The sequence below is a fragment of the Heteronotia binoei genome, chromosome 10 (assembly GCF_032191835.1).
Source record: "Heteronotia binoei isolate CCM8104 ecotype False Entrance Well chromosome 10, APGP_CSIRO_Hbin_v1, whole genome shotgun sequence".
NCBI lineage: Eukaryota > Metazoa > Chordata > Lepidosauria > Squamata > Gekkonidae > Heteronotia > Heteronotia binoei.
Window position 1 is genome coordinate 42,920,088 of NC_083232.1, and position 27,521 is coordinate 42,947,608.

At 41.0% G+C, this 27,521-nt stretch overlaps 1 protein-coding gene across 3 annotated transcripts in view; it reads right to left on the bottom strand.

Annotated features, from left to right (window-relative positions):
- CDK6 (cyclin dependent kinase 6) overlaps nt 1-27,521 on the bottom strand; it is a 132,163-nt gene that overhangs the window by 31,699 nt on the left and 72,943 nt on the right. For all 3 annotated transcript variants that reach the window (XM_060248507.1, XM_060248509.1, XM_060248508.1), the window contains one exon: nt 1,002-1,111. In XM_060248507.1, the coding sequence (XP_060104490.1) occupies nt 1,002-1,111 (110 nt within the window). The remainder of the gene's footprint in view (nt 1-1,001; nt 1,112-27,521) is intronic.

Sequence of the window (27,521 nt, forward strand, 5' to 3'; positions counted from 1 at the left end):
TTTATACTCCGCCCTTGACTAGGAGTCTCAGAGTGGCTTACAAACTCCTTCCTTCCTTCTCACCATAACAGACCTTGTGAGGTAGGTGGGACTGACAAAGCTCTGAGAGAACTGCTCTTGAGAGCACTGTGACTGACCCAAAGTCAGCTAGTTGGCTGCATGTGGAGGAGTGGGGACTCAAACCCAGTTCTCAAGATTGGAGTCCACCACTCTTAATCGCTACTCTAAACTGGCTCTCAAACAAGACTGCTTGATGAACAAGTTTGTTCTCGTGAGCACAGATCTATTGAAGATCTGGCCCATGTGACCTTTTGGTGCCCAAAATACAGAGAATCAGGAAAGAAACTTTAGAAATATCTTATCAGAATTGTCAGGGACATCATATTTGAATAAACTTGTAATGCAAAGTATTTTTTGTTATGTTGTAGTTTGTTATTATAAATTATTAGGACATTAATTTTTCTTATTATGGTTGTGAATTTTATACTGTAGCTGGCAATGCAACTATGTTGTGATTTTATGATCCTGTGTCTCTTGTTTACTATGACATTGACTGAATGCAATAAAGTATTTGAACTTGAAAGTGCATTTCCCTCATTTTTTAGTAATTAGAGCAAGTCTCAGTCACCTTCAAGTGTGCTTTCCAGACTTGAACCTCAATATCTTTCTTTGTTCAAAAGTGGCTTTTTTGAACCTCATGATCAATATCTTAGGAAAAGCAGAGAACTGTTCAAAAAATAACAGGGTGCAGTCTTTAAAGAGACCTATCTCCACCCTTAATATGGATATAATTGTTGTCATTATGATTAAAAATGAAATTGTTGGCCAAAAAAAAAGGTAAAAGAGATCTCCAAGACATCTTGTTCAGAAAAATGGGAAAGGATCAGTTAATAAATTGTTGATTGTTTACAATTTTGAACATGGGCCACTGACTCTCTTTTGTATACAAAATTAGTATACCTTTCTGAAATAAGAAAAAAGGTTGAAAATTTGTTTCTTACTTTCTACGGAACATTTCTGCAAAAATGCAGCCGACGCTCCAAAGATCAACTGGTGTTGCATAACTTGATTGAAGCAAAACTTCAGGAGCTCTGTACCATAAAGTGACAACCTACAATACAATGAGGAAAACCGAACATTTGAATAATTTAATTAAGGAAAATGTCCTTTTTTAGATTATAAAACCATTATGTATTGTGTTACAACATTGTTTCTGTAAACTTATCATTGTAAACATTGTGTTAATAAATAAATAACAATGCAGATGCTACTTACAATAACATTCTAAAAACTGCTAGTATAATTCCTTTCACCAAAAGCAAATGCAACTCCTTTCAGAGAAGTGGGAAAAGATAAAGTATCAATAGCTGCTGTACTCTTCGTTTGAGTCTATTACAGTGCAGTTCTGAGCAGAGTTACAACCAGGGGTAGAATTCTAGCAGGAGCTCATTTGCATATTAGGCCACACACCACAATGTAGTCAATCCTCCAAGAGCTTACAAGGTTCTTTTTTCTAAGCTCTTGGAAGACTGGCTACATCAGGGGTATGTGGCCTAATATGCAAAGGAGCTCCTGCTAGAATTCCACCCCTTGTTACTACCATGGTCTTAGAAGGGTGTAACTCTTTAAAGTTACACTGTTAAATTGTTCCCATTTTAAAAAAAAAAGCTGGATTCTGAAACTTCCTTCTACTTCCTGACTTCCTCTGACCAAGTGTTCCTCCAATGGGTAATGAGTTTCTCATCAGAAAAAAATTGTTGAAAGGCAGGGCTTTTTTTTGTAGCAGGAACTCCTTTGCATATTAGGCCACACACCCCTGATGCAGCCAATCCTCCTGGAGCTTATAGTAGGCCCTGTACTAAGAGCCCTGTAAGCTCTACTACAAAAAAGGCCTATTGATAGGTGTAGGATCCAATCATCTCATGTTAGCTTTAATTCAGCATCAGCTGCACAATATACCATCTTCATCTCCACATATAGATAAGACTGAACCAGATTCAGGGGCGATAGCCTCACTGTAGGAAATCAATCAATCAATCAATCAATCAATCCAATCTATTTATTTATTTGTCCAGTGACCAGTACAAGTCAAAAGCAAAAAGTATTCAATAAAACATTTAAAACAAGAATTGGTCTAAATATCACAGAAATATCTCTTAATATTTGACATACATAAAAACTTAAGATCTATACCGGTTAGATATCTCTAAAATTTAGAATCTATGTATAAAATTTCACGCCAAATGCTACAGGCTGCTGAAATATTTTAGCACAGCTAAGTGACCTGTGAGTTTGCACCCATCAAAGCTCCTTAAAATATCAACATCAGAACAACCTAGGTAATTGTTAAGCAGAGGGGAAATTATATTAGATCGAGCTTCCTGATAGAAATGACAACAAAACAGTACATGTTCTGCAGATTCTACAGAATATATCACACTCCATGTTCAAGTTCTCAGTTTTGTATAGTTTCTAAATGGGAAAGGAGATGAAGAAGGGGAACACTTCTCCAATAAAGAATGAATTTTTAAAATCCTCTTTCCACTGTTAGCAAACTGGGATGGGAATGGAATAACAGCACTGTGTCATGGGAAGAAGCCTATAGATGCTTTGTGCATCTGTAGGATTGCATTCTTCACAGTACTCCCAAGGTGCAATTAAGATATTAGCAGGAAGGAATAAATGCATGTTCTCAGCAGTGAAATATTGTAACCTGACTGCTGCAAAAATATGACTTTCCTATTGACAGTAATGTCAACATGGAGGGGGGGGACAGCCTGGATCCCCAAGACAATAAAGACACACTTCCACAAATAAATAATTTGGAAATGTACTTGCTTGCTCTTTTAGTGTGTGTGATTTATGAATATATTCTAAATTGCAACTTCAGGAACCACTCATGGAGATCTGTAATTTAGAAATCTTTTCACAAACAAAATTAAATGAAGAAGGGGATGAAGAAGGGGAACACTTCAGGAGTGTTCAGGAGAGGGGCTGAGATTATTGCAGTAGGGAGCTGTCCATTCATAATTTGGAATGTTCAGATCTTTCATCAAGAAAGATAAGAAAGTGTCCACACTGATAAACAGATCTGCACTGCAGCATTTAGTTGCAAAGTATGTTATGCAGGGTTTGTAGTCTTTTCCACTTGCTTTCAAGGAATAACCACAGATAACTTTTCTATGCTAAGAATCTTTTTTTAAAAAGAAGACAGCAATGCACTAAATATCTGTGAAGATATTTCTGGCTCTCTCCTTCCTTTTCTCACCAGAGAAACCAAGCAAATATTTGTGGGCATTCCATTCAGTGGCACAGTTAAGCAGAAGTGAAAATTTTTATGAAGACAGGATATGGTGAGCTCAAGAACTAGCTCATCACTTCCTTTTTTTGCTTTGTTTTTACTTACATGACAGAATTTGGAATAGGTAAACCAGAGGTTTCACAACAAAGAGAACACATTAGCATTATAGCATGAGGAAGTAATAACAGGGCATCTTTATGTGCCCAGGAATACTAGAGAAAACTGGAGGAAAAACCAAAAAATTCTTTTCAGGATAAAGCTTTGGCTTTACATATGTTCTCTATATAATCAAAAGGGGACTGAAAGGGCAATATGGCTCTCTCAGAATCAGTACAAGTCTTCTTGTTAGATTCGGTGAGATTTTGGTTGCAACTAACAATGGGTCATCATCACTTCAGACAAAGTATCAGTCTACCTTGTTAGTTTACTTAGGAATTAGGTGATCCATCAACTTGTTGGTGAAATTGCAGAGGAAAAATTCCTATGCAAGTACATTTCTACGAAAGTGACACCTGATGTTTGGCTACTTCCTATGTCACTTAACTGGAGAGCCAGTTTGGTGTAGTGGTTAAGTGTGCAGACTCTTATTTGGGAGAACCGGGTTTGATTCCCCACTCCTCCACTTGCAGCTGCTGGAATGGCCGTGGATCAGCCATAGCTCTGGCAGAGGTTGTCCTTGAAAGGGCAGCTTTTGTGAGAGCCCTCTCCAGCCCTACCCACCTCACAGGGTGTCTGTTGTGGGGGAGGAAGGTAAAGGAGATTGTGACCCGCTCTGAGACTCTTCGGAGTGGAGGGCAGGATATAAATCCAATATCTTCTTCTTCATCTTCTTCTTAATTGGCTATTCTCAAGAGGTGTCAGGTGGTACATTTTTATAAGAGACCTGCATGCCTTCACTAGCAAAAACGTGCTATTGCAGCACAATCCTGAGAAGGGAAGGCATATAGCTCTCTTTAAATGCCTTCCCTTCACTCCTTTTAATGTTTGCTCCATTTAAAGAGACCTACAATCTTCCCTTTACTCACTGAGGGCACACCTCAGTGAAGGAAAGACATTTAAAAATGCCCCTCATGGACCATTTTCCCAGTTTGTGCCCATCCCTAGTGTTAACTGTGATTTATAAAGACTACTACTGGTATATATTGCAGGGTTTCTAGCACCAGAAATGAAAATACTTAACGACATGTCTTTATTTAGTAATACTATAATTACTGATGGTCAACTGAATTGCCAAATTATTATGGAATTCTCTTTTAAAAATGATTTTATGATGAACAAAAGGCCCTTGAATAAGGCCAATACAAAGAATGGAGAGACAGATCATTGGAGTTAATATAGCTAATCTGTAACTCCTCGATATTGTACCTGCATTTCTTACGAGGCAAGAACGGAAAAACTTTGTATAGTAAGAGCAAAAATTTTGTGTTTTGTCAATTCTTTTTGAGTTTTAGGAAAGCTAACGCTTTCAGAGAGTTAACCTATTTGGTTGTGAGTTATCTGAAAAATAATTTTTGTTAATACAGGTCTTCTTGTACCTAAGCTGTATGTACAGTGCTGTACGCAGAAATGCATTTAACATATTGTGTCAGTTCTTTGTCATGTATGCTTTCTTATTAAATTTTGAACCATATACTGCAAACCAGGCATCTTTGGAATTCTGGCACAGGGTGGTGGGCACATCTACAAAACAGCTGCTGCAGAAGGCAGAACCAACCACAAAATGGCTGTCACAAGAGGCAGAGCCAATCACAAAAAAACAGAGAGTGAGGTCATACCTAACTAATAATAAGAACATAAGAGAAGCCATGTTGGATCATGCCAATGGCCCATCCAGTCCAACACTGTGTCACACAGTGGCCAAAAACCCCAAGTGCCATCAAGCGGTCCACCAGTGGGGCTAGAAGTCCTGCCACTGTGCTCCCCCCCAAAAAAACACAAGAATACAGAGCATCACTGCCCCAGACAGTTCCAACAATAACCTGTGGCTAATAGCCACTGATGGACCTCTGCTCTGATGGATCTCTTACACACTTCAGGCAGAAGTTCTGTTTACCAGGATGCCCTTTAAAATTAACATACTGTTTAAAAATATTTCATTGCCTGCACACAGCTTGCCTTGCAGTAATGCAGAGATCTTTGTGCTGCAGTGGCAGCTGCTACCAAAACAACATTTTCAAAGATCTGCCAAAGATCACAACCAATCAGATCTACAATGGCTAATAAAAAGCCCTGCAAGGCAAAGCCCCACCTGGCCCACCTACTTTCTCATACACTTGGTGAGCACCAGGGAAGGTGCTGGCAGGCACTATGATATCCTCAGGCACCATGTGGGGGACTCCTGTCATAAACAGGAGGAGGGACCGCGTGAGTTCAAAGCCAGAAAACCACTGCTACTCTGCTGTTGCTACTAGCAGTGAAGTCTAAAGCAGAACTAGACTATAAGCCCACTGACATGAGTGGATTTAGATGAGTGCATTACTTGCATTACTGCAAGGCAAGCTGTGTGCAGGCAATGAAATATTTTTAAACAGTATGTTAATTTTAAAGGGCATCCTGGTAAACAGAACTTCTGCCTGAAGTGTGTAAGAGATCCATCAGAGCAGAGGTCCATCAGTGGCTATTAGCCACAGGTTCTTAGAGGCACAAACTGATCTCTGTGGCAGGGTGCATGAAAGTTATATTTCAGCCATATTTTCACTTGGCTTGCAATTTAATATCTCGTTTTCTGTACCATCTAAATACCTATTAATGCTGTTGTTTCTTTGGTGAAACATCAAAACAATGCTTTGTTTTTGTTTAAGAGACAGAAAAGAATATAAAGCCTCTTGTTTATACAATTTATCATAGCAGTTTCAGTTCAATGGGCATTATGGTATGTCTTGCTTTAGGATGGTTAAATCCTAAAAAAGAATATAATGGCTACGGAAGATAATTTGATGATCAGAGATGCTATGCACTTTGATATATGCTTTCTTTAATGGTTTGACCAAAACTTTAATCAGAATCTTGTGCTATATTTCTAGGAAGAACCACATCCTGGAATGGTGGGTTTTTTAAAGAATCTTTTTAGGTATATCCGTTCTCAATATATACATGAGTATGCTTGTCTGTGTGTGCGTGTGTGTAAACCCAAGCAGAAGGCACTTTATCTTGATATAGTGGTTTTGTATCAAGTGTCAAGCATGCACAATTGTATAAAGTATACACAATTTTGTATCAAGTAAGCACAACTGTATGCACAACAAACAAAACCTATGTTTTCCTAGCAACAACACATAATTAAGAATATGAATGCTATAACTTACATTTTAAAAAATCCTAAACAGTTACACTGTAAGTACTACATGTAGTTCATTCAATTTTCTCATTGTGCAATACAGAATAATCATGACGAGTTTTTCCAGCAGAGAACTTCTTTCTCCAGACCAGACCCTTATGGAAAAACAGGATCCCTATAGAGCAGGGGTGGCCAACAGTATTTCTCCAGATGTTTTTTGCCTACAATTCCCATCAGCCCCAGCCATCAGTCATGGTCCCTTGATTTCTTGGTTAGCCCAAAGTTATGTAGGACCTTTATGCATTCACAATTCAGCTGTCCCTTTTCAGTGGTATTGCTGCATTGTCTGCTAAGGATCCCTTTTTCAGATCGGCTATGTCACTACCTCTCCAGTGAGTGGACTCTCTTGTACATAGTCTCCTTCGGTGTTCTTATGTGTTCCAGTTTAGGCTAAAATGAGTTATGTCATGCCTGGATAAATGGACTATGCTGCCTCTAGTGACATTAGAGCAAAAAGTCCAATTACTCTTAGAGGATTCTGATTCCCAGTGTACTTATTTTATTGCTCAATTTCTACAGCAGGGGTGTCAAACATACAGCCCAGGGGCTGAATCAGGCCCTGGAGGGCTCCAATTAGGCCCCCGAGCAACTGGCTGTCATCTGCTTCCTTCTCCCTCTCTCTTGTTCCCTTTTAGAAAACAGCTCCTTTGCAAGGCTTTCTGAATCATACAGGAGCTACAGAGCAAAGTCTCTATTTTCTCAATTGTCTGAGGCTCCTCCCTTAGGGAGGAAGGGGGGGGAGGCAGAGCTTGCTTTGCCAGGCTCTCTCAATTGCACAGAAGTGCTACTTTGCCGCGCTTCTCTTCCTTCTATTGGCTGAAGCTCCTCCCTTTCCTGGTCCCCTTGGGAAGGAAGGAAAGCTTTCTTTGCCTAGTTCCCTGGATCCCATAGGAGAAATACAAAGAAAGCACCTTTAAGACCAACAAGTGCTAATGTTTTAAGCATGTTTTAAGTTTTTTTTTAAAAAAAATATTTAATTGTGTTTGTCTGTATCCTTTATAAAGTTTATATCTCTGCTACCTAATCTTAAATAAGTACACACATGGCCCAGCCTGACAAGGTCTCATTTATGTCAGATCCAGCCCTCATAATAAATTTGTTTGACACCCCTGTTCTAGAGGCTGCAGAGAAATGTCAAAAGGAGGTGTTTTTAGACATGGGCTTTATTTAAGTTTTTTTGGTTTTATTGCTTAAGACCCCCTAGTCTAAGAACATTTCTTAGGAGGCTTCTCTTTACTTTTGGACTCTGAAGGTCAGATGGACAATGATAGCATTTCTTTTGGATCTAGAATTCACTTAACAAACAAATAAAGGATACAATGGACTATCCAACTTAATCGTTTTAAGGAGACTTAAAGGAAAGCTGAACCACTAATATAAGAGTAAAGTTAATGTTTTATGAGCATTTATTAACACATGACGAAATCCTCAAAGGCCAAAGGAAAAACTGGTAATTTCTCGGAAATTCATATTTCCTAGAACTGTCAATAGTCAAGGCATATTTACAAAACAAAGATTTGTTAGTTTGCTGCAGTAATGCCAAGGGACCAATGATGTATCAAAATAGATCAAGAAAAAGCTTTTCTGTTATGCCTTCAGAAGTTCTCTGTTCTGATATGTCTATAATTCAGGCTTCAACTGCTACTTCTGAAATTAAAATCAATTTAAAATTAAACAACAGTGTGTTGTTAGCAGGCTCCTTTGAAATCCATTTCCTCACACCTTGATTTCCCTCCCCACACACACCAGTTGAGGGGTCAAAGACTTCCACAAATAATGTTCAAGGTAATAAGTGCTTTCATGTTTCTAGTTCTCATGTCTGAGGGCACTCCATCCAACAAAAGGACAACAAGATAAGAATGATATTGCCAGTTGCTAACAAACACAAGATAAAAGGGCTCTTAAGGCTACTGATTAAGCGGCAGCATTCTACACATTCCTCAAAGTTGAGAAAGTTTTTCCTGAGAAAGGCAGCTATGGCACATATGATATGGCACCAGTAAACAAGTCTAGCTCTATGTTTTCACATTCCAGCATAGTAATGGTATGTTTCCTCCTGTCTCCCTCACTGAAACAGAAACATTCTCTGGACATGCAGAAATAACGCTGTGTTGCCATTTCCATTAAAACCTGTAACCATGTATACTGGCAGGACAGAGAGGTTCTGTAAAACACTGTGGCTTCCAGCCAATGTTTACAATCCCCTGGGTGGGAAATGCAGGGTGAAAGGCTCTTGACGGCTCCACAAGCTTTTGCTGTTGCCGCCAATGACCTTCTGCTCTGTTTTCAAAGTAGCTCCCATGTTAACCCCTTGGAGACTTGTGGGCATAAGAGTTTTAGGAAGGAAATACCTTTTCCTGGGAAGTGCACCCTCCTCTCCCCCTTTTCCAGGAATGAATCTGTCAGATTGTGACAGCATCTTGGGACAATCCAAATTCATTCTCAGGCTGGTAGGGAAAAGTTTCCCTCTTCCTCCCCCAAAGGTCACTGATGCTAGAGGTAGACACGCTCTCTCTGTATGCCACAAAGCATGAAGGCTCCAGCTGCAAACAATGGGCTAGATTACAGTGTTGTGAAATAGCATATTGAGTCTGCAGGAGAGAAAAGGAAGCATCCAATTTAGGAAGAAATGCTTTCTTCCTGCCTAGCCAATGAGCTTTACTGGAACTGGTCATGGTGATTCCTCCTCCTGGCATATTCTCACTAACGAAATTGTGCTTAAAATTAAAGACATGCTAAAGCTGAAAGGGAGCATTCAAGACACAGAGAGCTTAGGTATATCTTAAAGATTTTACTTCTTTTGTAGAAGCAAACAGAGTCAGCAACACCATCCGATCACACTAGTTTGGTTTATAGCCCTACTGCTCATTTTGCCATATGTTTTTCCTCAGATGTACCCCCTACTAAATTTATTATATTTCCTGTGACCTCTCCCACCCTAGACATATAATCAGGTATAATATTAATCCGCTTGCTATACCAATCTAGTTTGTATAGCTTTTATACCAATTCTTCTCCCTCTTCTGGCTCTGGCAGTCTGCCAGGCAGCTGTTAAAGGCACAGTGAAAAAAATCTACAACTCTAGCAGGGATGATACATATGTCCTCATATATAACACTACTCCTGAAAGCATTTAGAATATTAAGTTTGCCACATAATCTGCACACTTTGCAGACTTACCTAGGAGTAAGTCCCAATGAACACAGTGGGATTTATTGCTGAGTAACCCTTTATAGAAGTGCGCTGTTAATATCCTTCCCCCCAGCTTGTATGACCCTTGCTCTTTTTGGTTATTTAAATCTTCCAGGGGGAGAGTGGGTCAAAGTAGTTTATGCTTCCTTAACAGAGGAAGTGCGTGGTTGCTTCAGCCTTGAAACCAGGGGGGGCAGAGGGGGGTGCTTGCCTCCAGCGCAACCAGGGGTGGGGCAAATTGGGTATTCTATTCTATGAGCCCATAAGGTAGAATAGGCCCATAGGAAAGGAAAGCTTCCCTGTGCAAGCACCAGTCGTTTCCGACTCTGGGGTGACGTTGCTTCCACAATGTTTTCACGGCAGACTTTTTACGGGGTGGTTTGTCATTGCCTTCCCCAGTCATCTACAGTTCCCCCCCAGCAAGCTGGGTACTCATTTTACCGACTCAGAAGGATGGAAGGCTGAGTCAACCTCGAGCCGGCTACTTGAAACCAGCTTCTGCCAGGGATCCAACTCAGGTTGTGAGCAGAGCTTAGGACTGCAGTACTGCAGCTTTAACACTTTGCACCATAGTGCTCTTTAGAATGGGCCCATAAGGGGGCACCATTTTTTAATCCCCCCCCCCCCCAAATAACCCATGTAGATCCGGTCCTGCTTGAAACAGTTTGTGGTGCATACACTTCTAAAGACTAGGGACTCTTTCACAAACACTAAATAACACATGTTCAATCCACTTTTAATGTACTTTGCAACTAGATTTTACTGTGTAAAATGGCAAAATCCACTCATGAACATTTACTGAAGTGGACTGAAACTGCATTATTTAGCATGTGTAAAAGCGCCCCAACTAGACCCTGGCCATCCCCATAATTATCAAACAGTTTCCAATGTTCCATTTTTGAGCAAGCTGACTGAATGGATGGTGGCTGAACAATCCCAAGCCTTCCAGGATGAGGCTATCTGGTTTCAGGTCTAGTTATGAAACTGAAACAGCCTTGATCGCCCTGGGGGACCTCAGCCCATATTCTGCCCCTTGCACCAGTGTAACAGCATGAAAAGATGTTACATTTTAAAAATCCTGCCTTTCCACATCTTAGAATCCTGACTGAAGGCAATCCTTGACCCACTTCAGTCCGGCTTCCGCCCAGGTCACGGGACGGAGACGGTATTGGTTGCCCTAGTAGATGACCTTCAACGGCATCTGGATCGGGGTGGCTCGGCAGTACTGATGCTGTTGGACCTATCGGCGGCGTTCGATACGGTCGACCATCGGTTGCTGACTTGCCGCCTTGCCGACGCGGGGATTCAGGGGTTGGCCTTGCAGTGGCTTTCCTCTTTCCTTGAAGGTCAGGGACAAAGGGTCGCAATTGGGGGGGAACTATCCCAGAGGCATTCACTTAACTGTGGGGTGCCCCAGGGAGCGGTTCTCTCCCTGATGTTATTTAACATCTATATGCGACCTCTTGCCCAGATTGCCCGAAGGTATGGGCTGGGGTGTCACCAGTATTCTGATGACACCCAGCTCTATCTACTTATGGACGGCCGACCGGTCTGCACCCCAGAAAACCTGGATCAGGCATTACAGGCCGTGGCTGAGTGGCTCAGACTGAGTGGACTGACACTGAATCCTGCGAAGACAGAGGTCCTTTGTTTGGGCCGTCGGGGGCCGGGGGGGGGGGGAAATCCCCCTGCCAGCTTTTGGCGGTGTGCCGCTGAGGCCAAAGGACAGAGTCAGGAGCCTGGGGGTGCTATTGGAGCCGTCCCTAAAGATGGAGGCTCAGATAGCGGCCACTGCCAAGTCCGCGTTTTTTCATCTTAGACGGGCAAGGCAGTTGGCCCCCTTCCTGGACCCCGACAACCTAGCAACAGTGATCCATGCTACGGTCACCTCGAGGTTGGATTACTGCAATGCCCTCTACATGGGGCTGCCCCTGTGCCGGACCCGGAAATTGCAGCTGGTGCAGAATGCTGCGGCCCGGCTGCTATTGGGCCTCCCAAGGTGGGGACACATCCAGCCGGGCCTTCAGGCTCTGCACTGGCTTCCAATAATATACCGAGTCCGCTACAAGGTGCTGGTCATTACCTTTAAAGCCCTATACGGCCTGGGACCTGCCTACCTGAGGGACCGTCTCTCCCCACACGTTCCCCAGAGAGTACTGAGGTCTGGGACTCAAAACCTGCTCACCATCCCCGGGCCTAAGGAAGTGCGTCTCAAGGCAACTAGAGACAGGGCCTTTTCTACAATGGCCCGTATGTGGTGGAACCAGCTACCGGAAGAGGTGAGGGCCCTGCGGGATCTTGCTCAGTTCCGCAGGGCCTGTAAGACAACCCTCTTCCGGTTAGCCTATGCCTGATTAGATAAATGTAGCTGCCAGATTTCTGTGATTATACTGTATAGTTCTAATGTTAAATATTTTAAGGTTTTTTAGGTTTTAAATGTCTGATTTTAAATGTAATAACTTTGTTCCGATTTTATTGTTTTATTGTTTGTTGTAAGCCGCCCTGAGCCACTTGTGGGAAGGGCGGGATATAAGTTACCAAATAAATAAATAAATCACAGATGTCATAAGCATTATATAAATCCTAGCCATATTTCAGAAGACAGAGCATACAGCATGAAGCTATTGGCCTTATGTTAGCCACACGTACTCTTGCACACACACAAAGGCATGAATTTTGGTGACGGGAACTATAAAGAGAGGACGTTTGCAGAAAATTGTGCACTTTGGAGAAAAGTCAAGGAGAACAAACATTACTACAGTGTATAACTAACACTTCTCTGCTCAGAATGCTTACAAATATCAGGACACAAACCTTTCCTCCAACTAGGGAAGCAACAGCAATACAACTGAATTCAAATTCTGAGTGTTGCAAATGTCTCTTCTCCCACCATAACACGTATCTAGTGTGCACTGGTTCAGTTATTATAATGCAGATATCTCCAGCCCATTCTTTTGGTGGCTACTAGCCTTTCCAAGCATTGTCACTGCTGGCCAAATACACGTGAAACCTTTTGCCATGCAGGTTCAAAGTCCCATGAAAGAATAACAGAAATAGTATATAGTGTTCTAATGGAGCTCCCTACAATAGAAAGTAAATATTGGGCTAATTACTATTCTGCACACCAGGTGAATCTCACCAAATAGACTCCCAAGAAAGAGAAAGAAAGGTATTGGAACTCCATGTGGAGAGGGCTTGAACCTACTTTGTTTTTTGCTGATGCTGAACATTGCTCATCAGTGTCTCTTCTCGATATGCTGTGTGCTTGCTAACTCATATGTTCTAGCATGCACCATTAATGAGCCTCAAGTCCTAATGAGCCTGAGTGGAGGGATGGTGACAGGGGATGGTGCTAAGCAAAAGTATCGATGGACTGCATGACTCATCTTCACTGATTTTGCACAAAATCTCTGCTGTGCCTGTCTGGAAACCAGCTCTGTACAGGACTTGAGCCAAAGATCTTGCGCTTAATAAATATGTACTGTTACACAGTGTTTATGCCTTTCACTGTAGCCTTTCCTGCTCCAGTACATATGGCTGGCTTTGGAGACAATGGACCATTTAAAAAAAGATTAAAGCCAATGGAGCATCCTAAATGTTAATGGTGTGGGTTTTTCCTGTATGCCCAGTGGGTAAATGGTTACAGAAATGTTCTGGAGTGTATGAAGTACAAGTTATAGTCCTACCTCTTTCCTCCCTCTTGGTGGAATTTAAACACCCTCCCTCCTGTTTGCAATGGGGGTGTTTTTCTACAGCAAGCTATTGATGAAATAACAAGGATTTCATCAGTGTATGTACAATGGTGCGTTCCCTTGTGTTTGTGTCCTCCTTGCCATGCAAAGAGGAACTCCTCAGAACTGTCTTTCCCTACTGAGATTGGAACCATCACCTGGGGGATGTCACGGCTTTTTATGAGGGATCCGTTCCCTGACTGAGTTGTGGAGGTGTCCAGCTGAGCTAGTTGGAATGATCTTCCATCCTTCCCTGTGTGTCTGCCTAACAAAAGGGCAAGTGGTTTTTGGAGGGGATTAAAACTCTCACAAGTGTACTAGTTACTGGGCTCCTACCTCTTGGACTCTCACAGTCCTCTACATTGGAAGGTACTGTATTTCCTTTGTACTGTCCCATGTGTTCTGTGGGTGGGTGGGGGGATGCATGATGCCAAGGGAGCATACATGCTTCTATAGATGGCTGATGTGGGAATGAGTTGATGTATTGCTAGAGACTCCAGAGCATTTGCTCTCAGCTTCATGGAGCTGAGTCTTTTCTTTTTCCATTTATGTTTTTTTCTGCTGAGCCCAAGAGAGCACAAGATACTAATTGTGCCAGAACTGCATTGGCATCACTGATATGCTGATGGTTCAGGGTTTAGGACTGAACTGTTAATCACTTAGCATACTGTAAAACTACTCAATATAGCAATTATTCAATTGCTAAACTGTTAAGAATAAATGAACAGAACAGAAAGGTTATATCACAGCTCCTAAATTATGGCACTTCCTATTTTTACCCCCAAACAGTCATGTTAAGTCACAGGCCTTTTCATTACATCAGCTAGCTCTAAATTCTTTTACTTGGTTGATGAGTTTAAAAGGCAGCATTCATCCCATCTGGGCTTCCCCTAAAGGCAGCTGTTGCTGTAAAGGGCTGCATTTTTTGCATTTTTTCCCCTTCTTAACATTACGCAGTTATAAAACACCAAAACAACTCCATTGTCACTTTTCAGAACTTTGCATATACCATAGAGAGTGTTTTATTTATTGCAACAAAATCAGTATATACATGCAGTTAACAACTGATCTGTTCCATACACAGCATATAGTTAACACTGTACAACTGAAGCCAAAATATACACAGCTAAAAGGAATGTTACAGGGGGCCTCTCTCTTACTGAACAAAGCAGGCTCAGTTTGGCTCTTTTTCCCTAGCACTACCACATCCGCACATCATTAGTTGGAAAATTCCAGATATATGCTGTAATTTTTTGTGCTCCCCCCACTTCAGTGTCCAGATGCCACCCCACCCCCACCCCCCCTTATCTGTCCCTGCTAGTTTGGTTTTTTGCCAACCGTGGTCAACAATTAATACAGCGAAGAGGGAGGGGGAGAGAAAGAACACTCCCTGGCAACTGGCACAACCTCACAGGAAATACCAAATAAAAACTTTATTATGTATTGTTTAACTATTTTGTTTGCCTGTAGGCCACCCTGCTATTGGTGTAATTTAGCAAAGCATGCTCCGTCTGGATGAACGGTGCGCAGACTCATTGTTCCGAGAGTCTGTCATGCACAATTGTTGCTTCAGCATGTGGCCCACTAAAGAAAAAGGGGAAGCAGCGTGGCAGGCCTCCGCCCTGAGTTCCTTTTCATTAGCCAAGTTGTGACCAAATGTTAAAACGGATGAGTAAGCTTTTAATATTCATGCAATTAATTTACTTCCCCCACCCTTAATTATAAAAAGTCTTCACTTGAAAAGCTTTAGTAAAAGCACCAGCAGGAAAGGACCAGAGTGAGTGAGTGAGTGTGTGACAGAGAGGGACTGTGTTTTCCCCCTCCATTCCCATCTGCTTGCTCTTTGGAATATGGAAAGTACCAAGATTACGCCTGGTTGTAAGGAGTGCTGAACAGTGGGGGAAATTCCAGGGCTTACAAGTCTGCCTGTGGCAGTCTCCTAAATGTATTCTGGTATTTAAAATAGATTGTTCTTGTGCTTCTTCCATGCAGCAAATATAATAGCAATGGGATTTTAAAAAATATTTGAATCGACATGCAAATACAATATATACTTCCTTATCTTAATCAACAGGCTAATCCACTGATGCATGTAACTATTTGTTCATATTTGAAGACAATAAAAGATTCTCTTAATTCACTTCACTTGCAGGGAGATTATTATTTATAGGTAATTTGATAGTCTCACATCTCATCTGAAACTGTGATCTACTACCATCATTTCTAAATCCCTTCCTGATAATATTATGGAATTTGGACAGTTTGACTGACCACTATTTTTCAGAATGATTCATGGCAGTGAGCTCATCTATTGACATTTATCCTAAATCCTGCTATCCTGTTTGTTTGGGGTTTTTTTTTTTTTACCAAGCAAGAGAAATATCTAACTTTGTTGTTGTGAGCTACTTTGGATTACTTTGTGGAGAAAAGTGGGATACAAATATATAACAATCAATCAATAAATCTGATGGTACACTTATCTGTTATCTCAAAAATGGAGAAACACATTTATTATTTGGTGATTGCAATATATATTTCATGGAGTATTTACATCCCATTAATCTAATTTATAAATATTTCAACAATAGCAATAACACACCAGTAAAATAAAAGGCAAAATGATTTTAAAATACAAATTGTACTATTACTATTGTAAAACTAAGCAGTAATCAAACTTCCCAATAAAACTAGGATACAACCTGTTGTATCCACCTTGTTTTTGTTGATTTTTTTTTATAGCTTTCACTACTTCTAGAAGACCATAGACAAAGGGGCCTTGAAGGGACTGACATTGCAATCCTAAGCACACCTATACCCTTCTGGTTTCAATAGGTTTTAAAGGGTGTAACTCTGCTTTGATTTACACTGTAAGTTCCATAAAATGGTCACTACTTCCAAGAAGGCCTTAACACTTTTGTCCACCAATTCTCAGTCTTGACAGTGATGGTGCTTGATCAGCACTTGATATAGAATCTCACACATGAGAAAGCATTCCATTAGATACTCTGTAACCAAACTCTTTTGGACTTCAGAGACTGAAACCAGTATTTTAAATTGTACGTGAAAACTAATTAGGAACTGTTTAATTTTCTCAGCACAGATAAAATATGCTCCCTGAAACTTACTCCTGTCAGGAGGTTGGTTGCTACGTTTTGAATCGGCTGTGGTTAAAGTCAGTCCTTTGGACCAAACCTCTATCACCAGTTTCTTGTACATCTCTTCTGTTGATGTATCTGCTAAAACCCTATCTGAGTTTTTAGGAACATGCCTAGTACTAGAACACTGTTAGACTAAGCATTTGATCCAGAATATGTCAACTGAATTGCCCATTATCAGTCTTCTTTAGACAGAGCTTCAGTTTATTTATTATTTCTCCTGAAATTAGGATTTCTACCACCACATCTGGTTCTGATGAAAAGGAAAAATAGAGGTGGGTACATAATGACCGTAATTTTGAGGAGATGTTTAAAAGCATGGGTGCAATGTCTAAGCCAAGAGGGTTTCCCTGGAAACTTCTTATGGGTTTCTCAATGTCCTATGCGAATGGAGTGTAGTACTCCTTAGAACATGCCTAGCAATCCTAGCAATGTGCAGCTGAAATGCAGTAGACATGTTAATGTTCCCAATGTTTCCTGAAAGGAAAAAGTTTGAGAAGCACTAATGTAGACTATATACAAACATTTTTCACAAACTAAGCATGCCCCAAGGTTTGCTTGTGCCTCTGAAACTGTTGGTTTTCCCTGTTAATCACAGAAAAGCTGCTTCACAAACTGAATTTTAAGAACCCTGGAATTTTTGAAGTGATTTGTCAGGTGACATGAGGGGGCCACTGCTTGATGAAGCTTCAAAGTGTGTAGTTATGGATTGTTGCCCATCCATACATTCCAAACGTTGAGACACAATAATGCTGAGCTAAAGGCCTATGCCTCAAACCCAAATCAAAATGAATTATAAACAGGCTAAAAATGAGATCAATGCAACTCACCTGCTGTCAACACATTTAAGATGACATATGTTACCTGATCTAAGTTTCAGTAGCTGTAATGGTTCTAAAAAAGAACCAATAGAAAAAATAGCTTCTATAGAAGAAGAAAAGAACCAATATAAAAATAGATTCACTGGCATCATTTAATGTATAAAATTTTGGAAGCAAGCTTTCTGGTCACACAGAATTATTCCTCATGCTGGGTGCTCAAGGTGAGGGAATGGGAAGAATTTGCTCTGTTAGATCACAGTAGTAAGCCTGCTGTGCCAGCTAAACACTATCTGCCAACTTTTCAGTATCAAAATGAAGGAAATGAAACAGATACTTAATTAGATCTGTTGTGTTGTCATTTGTGTGCACATGAAAGCTCATACCTTGAATAAACTTTTGTTGGTCTTCAAGGTGGACTCAAAATGTGTTCCTTTAATTATATCTGGTAACATTTCAAGATCTTATTTGGAAGCCTTTAAAATAATTACATCTCATTGGCACCAGAACTTGTTTTTCCCCCTTCTGAAACTGTCTTAGAACCACCCCCCCCCCCAAACTTACATCAATAAGTTGTTCAGTAATAGGAACATGTATTGTCACATGATACTGCACAGAGAAAAGGGGGAGTATGATGTAAAATACACAAGACAATCAGAAAAAACTACAACCACTGTGCAAACCATGTACAAATGAATTATAGTCATAATTCATAATACAATAAAGAGTTCAAAAAGTGCAAAATCATATAGTGTTGACTCTTCTTTTCAAAACTAACCAGTTCAATTTTTCATATGAAAATGGTTTGCATGGTGGCTGTAGTTTTTTTCCGATGGACATGATACCACACATCTGATGCAACAGAACTTTTGGCTGTGTATTTTTAGTAACATATGGTGCACTTATAACCCTATCAACTAAGTTTTTTTGAGGGCCAGTTCGGGAACAATGTAAGGAAAAGTAGACTGGGACCTTCAGCCCACAACACCTCCTACTATCCCAGATGCCTCTTTCCCTACATGTCCTTAGAATTTAGTTGAAAAGTGAGGTCCGTGTTAAGGAAAGGCTAAAAAGAAAGGGTATGGCTGAGACAAAAGCTTTCATATGAACCTGCCAACAGTTAAAACTTTATCAAAGACTTTTCTCTGAGTACCCCTCCCGCCACCTTAGGAAGGTATGCAAATGATTACCAGAGAGAAGCTGCCTTTTAAAAGACCTTAAGAGTCATGAGCCAAAGGGAAACACTCTAGTGCCATTTATTCTAATGGGAGAGTTAAACAATTACTGGGTGTTGGAAAGTTCCATCAAGTCACAGCTGACTTATGGTGACCCTGTAGGGTTTTCAAGGCAACAGACATTCAGGCTGTGGTCAGATGTGCAGTTTGATCCAGTGTGGCCCCACTTCTAATAGATCTGGGCGGCAGGGGGTGTAACAGAGAGTACTGATCAGACTTAACCTGCTTCAATGTGCTTTCACCCCATTGATTGATTGATCAGACACAGCAGTCAGGGAGAGGGGCAGTGGGCCTTCCCCTCTCACTTGTCTTCTGAGCATGTGCGTAAGCACTTATGGGAAGCAACACTTCAAACTCCTGGCAGAATGGTGGCAGCTGGTGGACAATGGGATCGCTGGAAGAAGCTGCGGGGATATGTAGTCCAGTGTGAGGAAAGTGTTTTCTACAGCAGGGGTGTCAAATATTCAGTCTGGGGGCTGAATTAGGCTCCTGGGGGGCTCCTATCAGGCCCCTGAGCAACTGGCTGTCATATGCTGCCTTCTCCCTCTCTCTTGCTTTCTTCGGCATCACAGCTTGCTTTGTCAGGTTTGTTCAATTGCACAGGAACTACACAGCAAAACCTCATTTCCTTCTATTGGCTGAGAGCCAGTTTGGTGTAGTGGTTAAGTGCGTGGACTCTTATCTGGGAGAACCGGGTTTGATTCCCCAGTCCTCCACTTGCACCTGCTGGAGTGGCCTTGCATTAGCCATAACCCTGTCAGAGGTTGTCTTTGAAAGGGCAGCTGCTGTGAGAGCCCTCTCAGCCCCACCCACCTCACAGGGTGTCTATTGTGGGGGGAGAAGATATAGGAGATTGTAAGCCGCTCTGAGTCTGATTTAGAAAGAAGGGCGGGGTATAAATCTGCAATTCTTCTTCTTCTTCTGAGGCCCCTCCTCCTTGTGATCCCCTGGGGAGGGAAGGAAAGAATCAGAGCTTCCTATGCCCAGTTCCCTGGATCCCATGGGAGAGAAACAAAGAAAGCACCTTTAAGACCAATGAGTGCTAATGTTTTAAGTTTTTTTTTTTTAAAAAAAAATATTTATAAAGTTTATATCTCCCTTACCTGGCATTACATTTTATGACACACATGGTCTGGCCTGACAAGGTCTCATTTATGTCAGATCCGTCCCTCATAACAAATGAGTTCAACACCCCTGTTCTAAACTGTGTGTTTGAAAACTCCAACGTTTTAAACATTTCACATCCAGGGGGAAAAACCAGAGAAACCTCATCCTGGGTCCTGCTAGCATTTTAATTTATAAACTTGGCATAAAACTGGAATCACAGGCATCATCCTCAGACTGCCCCTTTCCCACTCTGTGTGCTGCAAATCACAGGAAAAAGCTGAAATACATAGGTATCTTTTTTGGAAGTTTTTTAAAAAAGAAAACAAGCTTCTGAGTGTGTGTGGGAGAGAGAGCAATGTGTGAATACACAGTTATGCACACACTGCTAACTAGTTAAAAAAATGGCAGACATTAAACAGAAGCCTCACGATTCCAAAGCAGATTTGGTGCCTTGAAGGAGTTCAGACATCCAGAAGTGGCTTGACATCATGGCAGGAAGGTTCAGACAGTGAAAACTACAGGGTGAAAATGGATGACTGGGAAAATACCAGAATGGACCAAGTAACGAATTAATCCAGCTTGAAAAAGCATTAGAGCAGGAGCCGACAACTCAGGAATAGGAGGCAGATGTTGCTGTCTGATCGTGCACTTTAAATCTGGTAGGGAACAGCAATGACAACTGCACATCTGATCACCACCTCAGAGGCAGTCCGCCACTGCCTGCCTCTGCATCATAACCCTGGTATTCCTTGGAAATCTCCCATCCAAATACTAGCCACAAATGGTGCAAAAAAGGTGGCCAGGCCCCATTTGTCACACCCCTCCAATCAGCAGTAGGAATTGATGTGAAATATGTCACAGATCTTTCAAGTGTAAATTCTCTATGTAAAAAACAGAAACAGTTAAGGTAAAAAGGTATGAATCTTGCCATAAATCCTCCAAAGGTGAATTCTGTAAGCAACTGGCTAGAACAGACTTAGCAGTTAGCAGGAATGAAGAGTTCTGACTTTTAAAAGCCTGCAAGGGTTTGTGTGTAAAATCATGTTGAAATTAATAATGATGCGCTGACCACCAATGTACTCATTTGCACCCACCCACCAAATTTCTTACTGGCTTGAGCCAGGACTGACCCTGCTTAGCTTCCAAGACCTCACTAGATCAGACTAGCCTGGGCTATTCCTAAGTGAGGGTTCCCTTCACTACTTACTAAAACCCACTGCTTTATTATTTAATTATTTTCTAAACTGCCTTTTGTCATAAAAGTTAGAAAAGGTGGCCAACAATTAAAATAAATGGGTGGAAAGTAACAAAAAATGTTAACCCACACTTGTGCCCTGAAAACAGACCCAACTTTGTGGCGTATGACTTCCATGGAAAGGCAACGGAAAAGCTGTTTCATTAAGCACTCTGAAAATACAAATCATTTTCAATGTCACTTCACAGACACATTTTCCCCCTCATTTTAGGCAAAATGTTTACATCAGGTAAGGTATCGAAAACAAATCCAGCAGTTTTAGCTGGTATCCTAGATCCAAAGGAAGACAACACATTTCTCTTATAAAAAGGGGTGGGATGTTAACTCCCAAATAGGCACAAAACATGCTAACAGTAAAATATTTTATGAGTTCTCACTTGCCTATCTACTAGGGACAGTTTGAAAACTATTTTATTAATATGTGGGAATCAGAATACACACACACCTTCAGTAATTACTATAACAACAGCATGTCATTTGTGACATTAATTGCTAATCCAGGCTATAATATTTCACATATTCACTGGGAAAGAATTTCAGCTATGCAGCAAATCACATATCGGGAATATAAAAGGAACATTGAGTGCCTTCTAGCCAATAAGGAAACAGATAAGTGTGTGTGTATGTGGGGGGGAACACACCCAGACAAAGAGAATGATGCCCAAGGAGATAAAACATTTTAAATGAAGACTTCCTTCCTTCATTTTATCTAGGCTCCTAACAATAATTGTTAAAATTTCCATTTTAAGACTATCCCACTTCCTTCTGTCATTCTGTCATAGGCAAAAAACCCAGAACAAAACCAAAAACAAAATACATCTCTGCATGAGCAAGATCAGGTTATATGTGTGCAAATCCCAATGGCTCCCAATGGGGATAATTTCCACACATCCCAGACCTGTGATACACCCATGTCCAAATCAGTTTCTACATTCTTATTAGTTTTATTAGCCAGAGAAAACCACTGATGTGAGGAACAAGGTCTGAATGACTCTGTGCTATAAATCCAGTCTTTAACAGGTATCCTATATGTAACTGAGGAGGTATCCAGATTCAGCCTTCTCCTTTACCACTCAAGTGTTGTTGTGTTGCACAGATCTCTGTATATTTTGAAAGGCTGCGAGCTGCAAAAGCAGCAAGTGGGTGTACAATCTTCTGTTATAAAACCAGAAGATTAGTTTTTAATTCCAAATTAGTTTTTTAATTAATTAGTTTTTAAATCCAAATTACTATTGGGATTAGTTGAAATTATACAATCTCTTCAGTGTGAAACTGTTTGGTAGAGTAGCTTTTGGAAACTTAGTGTGTGTGTGTGTGTATATATATATATATTCACAGCAAATGTATTGTTTGTGTTGTTAAAAAAAAAAAGAATTCAGGAAGCTCAGGTAAAGTTCAGGTTATGTTTACTTTGGTTAAAAAAACCTGGAAAAAATGTTAAATTTCAAAAGAGGCACTCTCCTCTGATTCTATTTTTTAAAATCTTTATTTAAACTTGGCCAAATGTATGTGAACACTGATTTTTAAAAAACCTTACCTGCAACAATCTTACTGTACAGAAACATATTGTTGCCTTCTGTGGGGAATGTGAATTTAATTTTTAAAAATTAAGGGAAATCTAAATCTCTTTTAATGAAATTGGGTATGTGGAAACTCACTATATGTTTTGCAGACCATATCAATATTTTTATTTTTACTTGGGAGAAATATATTCAGATTATTTGTCTGGAACAGCAGATTAACTTCAAAAGGTTGTTGCATCGTGATGTCTCTGGCTATAATCCTAAATACACTTTCCTGGGAGTAAGCCTTACTAAATAAAATTTTATTTATTTATTTATTTAGGATTTATATCCCGCCCTTCCCACAAGTGGCTCAGGGCGGCTTCCAAAAATTGGTCAACATAAAATTAAACACTTTTAAATATATAGGCAATTAAATATTTAAAACAGTTAAAACCTTAAAACCAATAAACATTCCAGTTACATATAAAACAGACGTCTGGTAAGCTACATTGAGTTCTCATCTTAGCTAGGTGTAGGCTAACCGGAAGAGGGTCGTCTTACAGGCCCTGCGGAATTGAACAAGGTCCCGCAGGGCCCTCACCTCCTCCGGCAGCTGGTTCCACCATGTAGGGGCCATAACGGAGAAGGCCCTTTCTCTGGTGGATTTCAAGCGGGCTTCTTTTGGCCCAGGGATAGTGAGGAGGTTTTGTGTTCCCGACCTCAGTGCTCTCAGGGGAACATGTGGGGAGAGATGGTCCTTCAGGTAGGCAGGTCCCAGGCCATATAGGGCTTTAAAGGTAATAACCAGCACCTTGTACCGGACTCGGTATATCACTGGAAGCCAGTGCAGGGTCCGAAGACCAGGCCGAATGTGTCCCCACTTTGGGAGACCCAATAACAGCCAGGCCGCGGCATTCTGCACCAGCTGTAATTTCCGAGTTCGGGACAGGGGCAGCCCCATGTAGAGGGCATTGCAGTAGTCCAACCTTGAAGTGATCGTAGCATAGATCACTGTTGCTAGGTCGTCGCGCTCCAGGAATGGGGCCAGCTGCCTTGCCCGCCTAAGATGAAAGAACGCGGACTTGGCAGCTGCTGCTATCTGAGCCTCCATCTTTAGGGAAGGCTCCAATAGCACCCCCAAGCTCCTGACTTTGTCCGCTGCTATCAGCGGCGCACCGTCAAAAACTGGTAGGGGGATTCCCCCCCCCCCCGGGCCGCGGCGACCCAAGCAAAGGACCTCTGTCTTCGCCGGATTTAGCTTCAGCCCACTCAGTCTGAGCCACTCAGCCACGGCCTGTAGTGCCCGTTCAAGATTTTCCGGGGCGCAGACCGGCCGGCCGTCCATCAGTAGATAGAGCTGGGTGTCATCAGCATACTGGTGACACCCTAGCCCGTACCTTCGGGCAATCTGGGCAAGAGGCCGCATGTAGATGTTAAATAACATCGGGGAGATGATGAGACTTACTACTGAGTAGACCTGCTTAACATACGTCCTCCTGAGTTATATAGTGTTGTATAAAAACTTGCTATTTTGTGAGATATACCTAAGCTTCTTTACAGACAAACATGAACGTGTCTTCCCCAAAGTGTTTTTTTGCCACTTCATTCTAGCTCCCTTCTTCAGAAAGGGTAACTACTTCTGAAAGTAAAGGAAGTACATGAAACTGGGCCTCACCATTTGGACTGGCTTTTAATTTGAGCTGGCATTTACATGTTATGTCTGAATATGCACGTGTCTAGAGCATGGGGTTTAGCTGGGCTGCGGAAGTGATGCCTTTCATCACTGTGGAAGTGATGCCTGGTTGGAGATTCAGGTGTTCTCAGAGGTTTTTTTGTAGCAGGAACTCCTTTGCATATTAGGCCATACACCTCTGATGTAGCCAATCCTCCAAGAGCTTACGGGGCTCTTAGTACAGGGCCTACTTTAAGATCCAGGAGGACTGGCTACCTCAGGGGTGTGTAGACTAATATGCAAAGGAGTTCCTGCTACAACCCCCCCCCCCCCGGATGTCCTCTATGTCAACCAGTGCCATGTTGGTTTGCCAGCTACAGCTGTTCCTCAGAAAGCATGATCTGACTACAGTGATCCATGCTCCAATTACATCCAGGTTAGAGCGCTGTAATTTACTCTAGGTGGGAATGCCACTGAAAAAGGTTCAAACACTTCAGTTAGTCTAACATGCAGCAGTCAGGCTACTGTCAGGGATCACACCACTCCTGTGCTAAAAGATTTGCACTGGATACCCATCTGTTTCTGAGCACAACTCTTACCTTTATGGCTGGGGGCAAGGAACCTTAAAGGATCATTTCTTCCCATGCTGTCCACCCTGCCAGTTAAGATGTCTCCCAAGCCCTGCCCTCTGTGACCATGCTTTCAGAGGTAAAGTGGGTGGTAACTACAGAGGGCATTTTCTTTGGTGGTACCTCCCCTTTGAAATGTCCTCCCCCTTGAGGTTTACTAGGTGCTTACTTTTTACCTTCTTTTAGGTGCCAAGCTAAAACACACCTTTCTACCCAGGCTTTAAATTTGGGGTTTTATTTTACCATTTTTAATGGCCTATTCTGCTTTATGGACTGTTTTTGTGCTGTTTATGTCTAATAACTTGGTTTTTAATGATGGCTTTTTTATACTGTGGTTTTTAATTGTAAGGTAACTCGAGTAGGACTTTGAAGAGTTGGCGTAAAAATGTTTTAAATAAATACAATTTTAAAATAAAAATATGAAAGCTTCAAGAGAAATCCCTTTAAAGTTTATTTTTTATATTCAAGCATTAAACCTGTTCTCAGTCGCCAGAAAAAAAACAAATATCAAGAAAGCCAATAATATTATTTCATTTTTGCTGAGCATTCAAAATGACTGACATTTTAAGTTAGTTTTAAGTTTTGATGGGCAATTACTTCCTGCCAAATGTAATGTGTATACTTGATGACAATAATATAAGACATGAACTTGTAGTTTAAAGAGAAATGCTTAGCTTTCTGTTGCTCATTCCCCTCAGTCTGTTCCCCCAATCCTAATGGCATTAATTGCAAACTGAGCTTCCTTTCACAGTCTGGTAGAAACTAGCTTTCTGGAACTAGGATCTGTGCAGACTTTGGTCCATTTAACAAGGTCAGACTGTTTATTCTTGACCAAATTCTTTCCCACTGTAAAAAGGTACTTTTAAATGCCACATTCCACAGCCAGTGCCAGTAAGTCACTGAAGCATATTTTCCCACACAAGAACTGATACGATGGATGGGCCTTCACTGATTTAAAATTTCTAGTATTTAAATTACAGAAAGTGAAGAGAGTCTGTAATTAGCAAATTGTTTAAAATTATCCATGCTTTCATTACAATTAAGTTTCCAAGTATTCATTAGCCACATAGCACTAAACTCTGAAAACCAACAGCGCAAGAAGAGAGAAAAGGCAAATTAAGGTAACAATGAAGGTAAACAGATTTGTGGCTGATGCTGATGTTAGGTTATATAAATTCACGAATCAAATGTTATTTTATATCATTAGTGGTATATGGCCCATTTGCAACAAGCAGGTCTTTAATAAATAAGGTATTATGCATCATAGTGTATTTTGACTCTACTGTCTTCAACACTGAAATGGTTGCATCTCCAAAGCTGCTCTTCATTTTGTAAAAGACTGACTAAAGTTAAACAAACACAATTTAAGGTGTCTAAAGTTAAACAAACAACATCATATATTACTAAAATCATTTTTTCTTCCTGCATAAAAATTTTCCTGTAAATACTCAATGCATATTTTTCACCATTTTTCTTATTTCAAAGCTTGTCTTGCACTCTGTTGAGAGCTACTGCTCATATGGCAGGAGCACACTTGTGTACCTGATGGCAGTATTTTACACTGACATCCTGAAACTGACTGGTAATGTAATCAAGTTTACCTGAGGCCAGATGGGTCATCTGATGTGAGAAGAATGAAAACCCAAGAAAGGGCCTTTGTGGCTATGGCACCAAAACTGTAACCCCAGGGAGATTCATCTGTCCCCTTTTATCACTATAACCCCAGGGAGATTCATCTGTCCCCTTTTATCATTGTCTTCTGCTAGCAGGTGAAGACTTTGCTGTTTAAAATCAGCCACCTCATTGTCCTCTGTCATTTGGTGTCTCTCTCTTAACATGCAGCTTTTCAAAGCCTTCCTGAGGGTCAGCAGAAATTCTAGCTAAAGTGTTTCTTTACTAACCCCCTTCTTGTTTGTTTTATTAGCTGGTTACTATTTATGTATTATTTTTAAAGCTAATTTGTACTGTATTTCAACAGTGTACCACCCTCCTGATCACCCTAAAGGTGGGATTCCTATGTTTATAATGAATAACTCAAATTATCAGTGATAATTTTCTTTTCATAGTTCTAATGCTGATTATTAGAATGTTGCACCATGCCCCCTTGGTAGTTATAAAATCAGCATAATTTTGTTGATATTTAAGGAAATGTAATTCGAAGTCTTTCGTTTCTAAAGCATCAACCCACCTCACAGACTTGCTAAGTAGATAAAATTGAGTAGAATAGAATGATGTAAACCAGGGCTCTTTTTTGTAAAAGGGACTCCTTTGCATATCAGGCCACACACCCCTGATGTAGCCAATCCTCCAAGAGCTTACATGACTCTTAGTACGGGGTCTACTGTATGCTCCAGGAGGATTGGCCACATCAGGGGTGTGTGGCCTAATATGCAAAGGAGTTCCTGCTACAAAAAAGCCCTTATGTCAGCTGTTTTGGTCCCCATGGAGAGAAAGGTGGGGTATAAATGAAGTAAATAAACATATTGGATCCAACACAACATTTTAGTCAGTAAAGAATAAATAGGAACAACAAAGATTTTGTCCAGTTTTCAATATATATTATTTCTGGTAACGCTCATGGTGC